The 9,693-nt window shown below is 52.7% G+C and overlaps 1 protein-coding gene across 1 annotated transcript in view; it reads right to left on the bottom strand.

Moving 5' to 3' along the window:
• The window catches only part of CLMN (calmin), a 45,851-nt gene extending 36,371 nt beyond the window's left edge, over positions 1 to 9,480 (bottom strand). Inside the window, exon 1 of the mRNA XM_021679676.2 lies at positions 9,459 to 9,480. Within this exon, the coding sequence (XP_021535351.2) occupies positions 9,459 to 9,480 (22 nt within the window). The remainder of the gene's footprint in view (positions 1 to 9,458) is intronic.
• Positions 9,481 to 9,693: the final 213 nt, after the last annotated feature.

Below are 9,693 nucleotides of genomic sequence, written 5' to 3'. Positions count from 1 at the left end.
CCCTATGCATGCATGCATCCATCCATTCTTCCTTCCATCCAACCATGCATGCATCCATCAATCCTTGCATTCATCCATCCACACAACCATGGATCCATCCATCCTACCATCCATCCTTCCACCCAACGATGTATCCATCCATCCTTCTATCCTTCCATCCATGCATCTATCCATCCTTCCATCCATCCATGCATCCATCCACCATGTATCCATCCATCCATCCATTTCCATCCTCCCAGCTGATATTTAGTCAGTGATCATTACATGCCAGGAACTATGCCAGACCCTATGGGCAAAATCAGAGATAAATAACACATTCATGGTGGGATGCCTGGGTGGCTCAGAAGGTTAAGTGTCTGCCTTCGGCTCAGGTCATGATCCCAGCGTCCTGGGATCAAGTCCTGCATCGGGCTCCTTGCTCTGCAGGGAGCCTGCTTCTCCCTCTGCCTGCCGTTCCCCCTGCTTGTGCTTGCTCTCCCTCTCTCTCTCTCTCTCTGACAAATAAATAAATGAAATCTTAAAAAAAAAAACACATTCATGGAATCTGCGCCCCAAGAATTCACAGCCAAGCAGGAGAGAAGACATGGATGCTACAAGGCACTATGCATGGCAAAATAAATTACAAATTTCCAGGGGTGACGGGGATGAGAGGAAGTAATTTCAGACCCCAGGGGCATAGAAGTAGAAGGCTACTCCAGGGGAGCAAAAGTAGAAGGCTACCCCGGGGGCCAGAAGTAGAAGGCTACCCCAGGGGGCAGAAGTAGAAGGCTACTCCAGGGAGGTAGAAGTAGAAGGCTACCCCGGGGGGTAGAAGTAGAAGGCTACCCCAGGGGGGCAGAAGTAGAAGGCTACCCCAGGGGGGCAGAAGTGAAAGGCTACTCCAGGGGGGTAGAAGTAGAAGGCAGAAGGCTTCATTTCCCTTCCAGCCACAGCCTGTGGGTGAATCTGAGCACAGATTAGCTCTGACAGCAAAGCTGACCCACGGGAGGGCACCGTGATAACTGAAGACACCAGGGGACCATGAGACTAAGTCGCAAATATCAGATGAGTCCCAAACTGAAATAGGGTATGGAGACCATAATTTCTGGACCTGAAACTGGGACACATCACTCAATACACAGGAGAGAGAGAAAGAGAGAGTGTGAGAATTTAGCCTGCCCCAGAATATCCACCTGAGAGCCACATACCACTAGCTGTGCGACCTTGGGCAAGTTCACGACTGCCCACATACCCTTGCCTCAGTCTCCCCCGGACAGAAGGGAGGATAACTGTGCCTTCCTCAGAGGCATGCGGTGAAGGTTCAAAGGCATCACCCCACAAGGGTTCCCCGAAAGCTGCTCAGGGAAGACCACCTTCCCTAGCCTCCCAGGCACACAGGGCGCCCTGGGCCTGCAGTATTCTGTCTGCTGTCTCGGCACAAAGGTCTGACATTCTTTCATGACCTTCACCATTTCGAAATACCCACCCCCACCCTGCAGGCTTTTTCTACTTCTGGCCTGCCAAGACTCCATAAACTTTATATAGTTTCCATAAATCCAGTGGCCCCTTTTTTCCTCCGCACCTATCACATTGTAAAGGTGTAGGGAGCTATTTCTCTGGAAGGGTCTGGCCTTTTCACGGAGTGTCTGTGGGGCCCGGAGTGGGTGTGCTGGGCAACAGCAGAGCAATAACAGTGTTGTAAAAGCACCATCCAAGTGCGGGGCGGGGTGGAGGATGGGGAGCTCGCCAGGCCTGGGACCCACTGGATGCAGGCGGAAAGGGAGGCCCAAGCTTTTGGCACAAAGCCACCATCCTGAATCCCCCTGCATAACTCTGGCCAAGAATAGGGGCGCCTGGGTGGCTCAGTTGGTTAAGTGTCCGACTCTTGATTTCGGCTCAGGTCATAATTTCGGGGTTATGAGATTGAGCAGAGCCTGCTTGCAATTCTCTCTCTCTCCTTCTGCCCCCCACCCACTCACGTGCACGCATGAACAGTCTCTTTCTCTCTCTCTCAAAAAAAACAAAAAAAAAGAACAGGCAATTTCAAAATGTGACCTTCCTCCCTTCTCAGGCCACCGGTGGCCAGCTCAGGAGTCGGGAGCCACAGAGAGAGGGACGCTAGCTTGAGAGTTAAAATAGATTGATTTACACAGTGGCCTTCTTTCCCTATGGCCACACTTCCCTTAAACCTACTTCCTCTATAACATTTCCTCTATTATATCTCTGCTCTTCCCCACCCATGAGAAAGCCTTGATGGCTTATCTGTCTACAAATATGTGCTCATAATAAAAAAATTAAAATACAGGAAAGCACAGAGAAATAGATCTAAAATCTGTTAAAATCTCATTACACCCAGAGATCACCACTATTGATAATTTGCTGATTGTCCTTCTAGAACTCTCCATGTGTGCACACTCACACATACACACACCCACACACGCACACACACAGCTAAAGCACGAAGATACTCATGTACACAACCTTAATGTGATCAGCAAATGCCTCGGTGTTTCTCAAAGTATGGCCCACAGATCACTCACACCAAGAGCTTCCGGGGTGACAGTTAACATGCTAATTCCTGGACCCGATCCAAGACCTACAGACTCACTCTTTCTGGGGCCAAGGCCTGGGAACTTGCATTTAATCAGCCTGCTGGGTGACAATGCGGCACACTTTGAGAACCTGCATCTAACTGGGGGGAGACAACTGGCACCATCTCTTGGTTATGTTCAGGCAGCATGTGGGGTGCACCAGGCCTGTCACCTGGCATAGAAGGAATAGGCCGTCCAGAGCCCGGTACACAGGCTGTACCAGAGACCAAAGATGGGGACACAGGTATGGTTCCCAGCTTGCCTCCTGCCAACGGGCAAGAAAAATGGCATTTCTTGTTCCTTCGTCGTCCAAAGGGCTCTTCCTGAGAGCAGCTTTAGTCACTGAATTCGTACATCTCTCTGACTCCCTGAGAGATGAACCAGAATTTGCTAGAAGTACCGCGGGCCAGAATTCCCACAGGGGGCCTTCATTCTGCAATGTCCATTCAGACGGTCAGCTGGGAGCGTTTCTTCCCAGCTTCCGAGGCATCGCCTGGTCCGAGGTGGGAGGCAGATGCGCACGCTGAGGCCTCACTGCTCTCCTCCTCGGCCGGGCTGCTGGTCTCCCTGCTCCAACCCCACCGCCAGGAAGTCCTCCGGCTTTCTGGCGGCCCTGGGCCCACTCCCCATGCTGGGCAGGCCCTGCACGGGCTGGAGTCCCCTCAAGGCCTGGCTCCCAGCCCGTGATGCCCAAAGCAGGGGTGCGTCTGCGCCCACGGGACACCTGGCAGCATCTGGGGACTTTTGATCGTCAGGGAGCGGAGGGTCCGACCGGCATCTACAGCCTGAGGCCAGGGACGCGGCTCCACACCCCAGCGTGCACAGGACGGCCCCCAGAGAACAGATTTATCTGGCCTGGAATGTCAGCAGCGCCCAGGGTGAGAAGCCCTGGGGGGGTGTGTGTGGCTATGGGACCACCCAGGCGGCCCCCATCTCAGCCTTCCCGCCACAGCATACAGAGAAGAGCTCCAGCAAACGAGAGGTCTGCCGCTATCTTCCCTGAGGGACTCTGTTTACCCATCTGTACAATGGGGATCACAGCACCCACGTGATGGGGTTGTGAGGGTCGGACGCAGTCGGGCTGGCCTTCGCCATCACAGAAGGGCTTCCCCACGGCGCGGGGAGTGGGTGGTGCACGGCGGTTACTCTTCAGGTCACTAGGCAGCTGGGGAGAGGGTGCAGGAGGGGACAGAGCGGGGGCAGGGGCGGTGACGATGGGCCTTCCGTTGGGCAAAGCATCCACAGAGCTCAGCATAGAGCAGGGCACGCGGCGCTGTGGAAACACAGCTGTCACCATTACTGCTCACCTCCGACTGGCTACCAAACGTTTCCCAGGCTAGCAGCGGCCCTGCCTGTAAAACAGAGACGGTGGCGCCCGTGTGTGCAGGTGTGTGACGCAGCTCAGGAGCCGGACCCACTCGTCCTCATCGTTCACGGCCCTTCATGGGCACACACGTGGCCCTGCGCCTTTTAGTCCTTTAGCAAGTCCTCCTGGACACGTGCTCCTTTGGGTCGGGTCAGCGTTTGGGAGGGGACAGCAGTGGCGGCAGGGAAGGAGGGGTGACATACCCAGGACTGGGACAGCAAGGTCAGCTGGGGCAGGGGCGTTGCTACCCTGGCTACGGCTGGTGGGCTGTGCCTGTCCCCAGGGGGAGAGAGTCACCCACCCCTCTCTGTCCAGGAGGGAGGGTAGGGCAGGCAGGGTGGTGGTGGGGGGGCCCACACTTTTCCACAGCTACTTCTGTTTTGTGCAGAGGCAAGCTCCTGGCATGCACCTGCTCCCATCCGCCAGGCACCGGACAGAGGGCCATCTCAGCTCCAGGGGACAGTCACAGCCCCCACTGGTGACAATCTCTAGGGCTTCCTCTGATAATAACCTGGTCCAGAAAGCCTTTGCCCATCCTTTTACCAGCAGCCTCCTGAGAGGCTTACATATACTCTCCCGTTCTTGCCAAATCTTTTTCTCCACGGCTCAGACCCACTCTCATCTGAAGTGTCCTCGGCTCACGTCGGCTGTGCCACCCTCCTCCGGCGGCTTGGGCTGGCCCCGGGGATCTTTAAAGATTTTTTTTTTTTAAGATTTTATTTATTTATTTGACAGAGACAGCGAGAGCAGGCACACAAGCAGGGGGAGTGGGAGAGGGAGATGCAGGCTTCCCATTGAGCAGGGAGCCCGATGTGGGACTCGATCCCAGGACCCTGGGATCACGACCTGAGCCAAAGGCAGACGCTTAACGACTGAGCCACCCAGGCGCCCCCGGGGATCTTTAAACAGAGATGGAGAGACAGCTCCCTCGCTCTGGTCTCCCGGTGGACTGGCAGCAGCCCACGCAAGGGCACCTCCTGCCCCCCGCAGACAACACCCAGAGAAGCCAGCGCTTGGGCAACCTCCGCCTGCCCCTCCACAGTCCTGCCGCTCCTGGAGCCCCGGGAGCCCTTGGCCACCCCGTCTGGCCGTGGTTTTGCTCCTTTCCCATCTTTCAACACCTCCCAGAAACACAAGCTCATTACATGGCCCCATGCTGGTTCACTTGAGAAATAAAACTCAGAAACAAATTAAACAGCAATTTCTTTTTAAAGAGGAGAGGGGCCAGGCTTCAGGAATCCCAGGCCAGCGCTCCTTGGTTCCGACTTCTGGGGGCCACTTCCCCCCACCAGCTCTGGTGGTATTAAAGCCAAGGCCTCCATGTGGTTTGCACCCGCAGTGATTTTGCATTTAATTTCCTTTGTTTTTCCTCCCTGAATGTTTGCTCTGACCTGAGTCCCTTTTATCAAGACTTTGGTAATAAAATGCAAAACCCTCCTTGGGACCACAGGCCAAGCAGCACGCAACTTACTTCGCCTAAGTGTGAGGAGAAGTGGCAGGCCAGAGCTGGCCGAGCTCGGTCACCCTCTCTGGCTCGTGCCTGCTCTCCTTTGTCCCTCGTGCAGGCCGGGGATGCGCCCAGGGGCATCGTGGACAGAGACTAGGGGTGACCTGCCTGAGCCAGAACAAACCAGTGGTCTCCCCAGTATGCACCCATAGAGATGCAAGTAAAACTGCCAAGCTCATTCTAACTGGGGACTCAAATCCAATTCTCTCACAGGTCCCAGAGGCCACCAATTAACATACCACGGCCTGCCCCGCTGTGCCCCTGCTTCTCAGCTGCTCCAAAACACATAACCCAGGGCTCCAAAGAGCTAGTCCCAATTACACACCAAATTAAGTTTTAAGCTATATATATATTTAGGCTGGTGCCTGTAACAGAAATAAAAAATAAACCCGCTCTAGTTTTTTCTGTGAGTGATTCTGTCTAACCTCAGCGCTAAACCTCAGTTCACTTTTATGATGACAGATGACGCCAGCCAGCCATAAAAACCCAAGCTTAGGAAAAGGGATTTTTCACATCCACCCAGATGGCCAGACCAGGGTGACATGACCAATCCAGGCGGACTGCCCTGACGTGTCCAGGTGAAAGCGAGGTGGGGATTTAAGTGGCCCCACACAGATCATTCACATCCCCATCCAGACAGCAGACAGTACTGACTACACTCAGCTGTGGATAAGAAGATGGGGACCCTGTCCTGATAGGTTCTACAAGGACGGATGGAGAGAGGGAGAGAAGGAAGGAAGAAAGACAAAAGGAAGGAAAGGTAGAAAAATATTCTCTTCACACAGCATGAAGGCTCACCTCATGAACCCCTAACGCCGAGATCCTTGGGGGACTGAGCTGACCACAAATTTTGGTGATTTTTTTACACGAGTGCTTTCATGGAAGTATTCTGTCTTCTGAATACTGAGTAACTTCTAAAGCAGTGTTTTCTGAACCACATTCTGTAGACTACTAGTTCTCAAAGGCCTCTCAAAAGAGGAGTCCAGGAAGTCTGGGAAATAGCAGTATATTAAAGGTTCTGATAAGTCCTGCAATAAAAAAAAAAAAAACTTTCTTTAACTTGGTCTAAACCAAGCTCCTTTGAAGCCAAACCCCTCTTCTGTGTAAAACTGATCACAACTTCCTTGTAGGAGCCTGTTTTGCAAATACAGAGAGATGTTCATTAACGAGGGATGTCTCCACTGGGTCCTCACAGCCAGTGAACTGGGGAGCCACACTTCCTGTGACAGAGACTACCACATGTTTGCCAAGCCCTGCATCCTTTTCCTCTTGGGCACACAGCCAAACTATACTTCCCAGCCCCGCCCTTGCAGGTGGCGGGGGCCTCACAACTGAGACCTGGACGGTGGCATGTAGGTGGGTCCAAGGTATGAACCCACCTGCCACTTTCAGACAAGTCCTGAACAATCCACTGTGCTTTGTGACCACTACACAGGGACCATTCCAAGGACACAGAGGGTGACAGAGCCACAGGAGGGAAGGAGCCCAGACTCCCGAGTCTCCCCTTGGACAAGGATCACTGGGCGGCGCAACCTGATGAGGAACAGCACTGCTGGACCACTGAGTGAGTCAGCAACACGTCGTCCCTGAGTTAAGCCACAGGCATCTTGGGGTTGTTGCTGGGGCATTGCCTGCCCTAGCTAACACGTGTCGTGAGTGAGAACCAGGCTCCCCAGGAAGGAAGGGAGGAAGCCAACGTTAACTAAGTCTGTTCCCGGCACAGTGAGAATCACCTGACGCCTGCCATTCATTTGTCCCAGCCACTGCCCCACCCCGGTTAGCGACAAGTACTTCCTGCGTGGATGAGGACACCAAGTCTCGGAGACTTGGCGGTAGAACCGGGAGAAGACCCTAGCGTGGTTGCTGTAAGCCAAGACTCTCCCCGCGGCACGGCGCTGGGCTGGTCGAACCCCTTCAAAATTAACACTTTACTGAAGAACCTTGATGAAAAACCTGTTTCATGCCCAGGTTAGCTCAACTGCGGAATTTAACAGCTGACCTGGTATTTTATCCCCAAACAGATCTTAACAGGCCTAATAAGAATTAACTCGACCGCTTGGGTTCAGCTATTTTTTTTTTTTTTAAAGGAGATTAAAAACATTCCGCTGCATACAAATGACCTTAATTTGCATTTTTAAGCACATCTGTCTTTAATAAACCCCGCACCTGCCCTCCACATACCAATGTTTTCAAGTACAAAGGCCAATCAGCCGCGGGAATCTCGAGTATTAGGGTGACCAACTGTCCCAGTTCACCCAGCACCAAGGGGGGAACCCCAGGATTCGGGACGTTCAGTGCTAAAACTGGGAAAGTTTCCGGCACACGAGAATGAGTTGGTCATTCTGGCTGGTAGACACGGTGCCGCGGCCAGGGACAGCGGCCGGGAGGGCGGAAGGCACTGGGATCCCCCCATGGGTGACACAGACAGCGAGAAGCAAGGTGGTTAATATTTGCTTTAAATGCAAGGGATAAAGCAAATTGTGAAACCCCCATTTACCGCTTTTGCCTGCCAAAAAAAAGTGACACCAACATGACTCTAAATTCCTACTCTGAGCAGGAGAGGGAGGGCTGGAACCTGTGGTCAGGGGAGGCAGGAGGTGTCAGATTCTCCTCGGGCTGGAGGTGTCACCAACATTTCGCATTAATTAGCAGGAGAGAGGACAGGCTGCCCGTGCCGGGGTCCAGGGACCGAGCTGCGCCAAAGTGACAAATATGAACGCTTCACACGACACTGGTGTCCATTAAAAAATAAATTTTTTAAAACCTAAAAAAAAAAAATGCTTTGTCTGAAAGCAGACATAAGTTGCCTACTCACACGGGCCACCCAAACGGACACACTCGTGCACATCTGTGTGCGCGTGCAGGCGTGCCCCTCACCGTAATGCAGTTCACCTCCAACCCTCTTCAGGCACATTTAGTCCCAGGGGCACTGGAGGGATTTTATCATTACAAGGTCTCCCTGATGCCACAGACACATGGTTCGGACCGGAAGGGCTGCACTCTGACATTGAGGTCAAGGTTGGATCATTGTCACCGGGTACAAATGCGGAATGGCAAATTCCAGGTCTGTAATCTTAAAAAAAAACAAAAAACAAAAAAACCCCCACTGAGACTAGACACGTGATTCTCAACCGTGGCCGCACATGACAGTCACCTGGGGAAGCTCTAAAATATAGGGATGTCTGGGCTCCGCTCCAGGCTAATTGAATCCAAGTCCCTGGGTGTGGGGCCCAGGCATCTGCATTTTCAAAGCTCCCCAGGTGATTCTGACACAGAGCCAGAGCTGAGCACCACTGCTCTGGGCCAGGAGTTGGCCATTTTTCCTGTCAAGGGCCAGATAGTAAATGTTTTAGACTTCGCAGGCCACACGGTCTCCAGCGACTAGTCAACTCTGCGGTCCTGGTGGGAAAGCAGCCAAGACAGTAAGTAAATGGGCATGGCTGTGTTCCAATAAAACTTTATTTATATGAACAGGCAGTGGGCTGCAGTTTGCCAAGCCCTGCGCTAGACTCCACAGGCCCCACCGCCTGATTTAAGCAGCCATCCCAGGTCTGACTGGTGGCCCGACCTCACGGCCCAACTTTTTAAAAAATTCGCTTTAGGGCTTCCGGAGCGGGGCTTTGTTTGCATTCTATTTACTGTCATAGGAAAATAAAATAGCAGCGGTGGGGTACGTGGGGTGGGTGAAGTGGCAGGCATGGGGGAAATAAAAGCAGAAAAACAGGGGTGCCTGGGGGGCTCAGTCGGTTGAGGCGTCCAACTCTTGGTTTTGGCTCAGGTCATGATCTCAAGATTGAGGGATCGAGCCCCGCATCGGTTCCATGCTCAGTAGGGAGTCTGCTTCCGATTCTTCCTCCCTCCGCCCCTCTCCCCCCTCAAATAAATAAAATCTTAAAGAGAAGCAGAAAAGCTGAGGTTTGGTGCCTGCAGATCAGAGAATGCCTTCTCTCCTCCCGTCACCAAAACCAGTAAGAAAAATAACATTTGGGCAACCAGGCTTTGACATGATTCTTACCTTTGCTTTCCTCGTTCAGCATACCGGCCTTTCCCAAGACAAGTCAGTCAGAGCACCTACTCCTTCCTCGCCTCACCCCTGCTAAATATCCCCTTTGTCTGAGGAACCCAAGGGAGCAAGAGGAAAAACCACCCCAAACAACCATCATTGACTTTTCTTCTCTTCTTCTGTAGTTTAAATAGAAACGAGTAAAAAAAAAAAAAAAAAAAATCAAATAGGCTACCTCCTACTTGTA

This window comes from Neomonachus schauinslandi, chromosome 9 (assembly GCF_002201575.2).
Source record: "Neomonachus schauinslandi chromosome 9, ASM220157v2, whole genome shotgun sequence".
NCBI classification, from domain to species: domain Eukaryota; kingdom Metazoa; phylum Chordata; class Mammalia; order Carnivora; family Phocidae; genus Neomonachus; species Neomonachus schauinslandi.
This window is presented reverse-complemented; position numbering and strand designations above follow the sequence as displayed.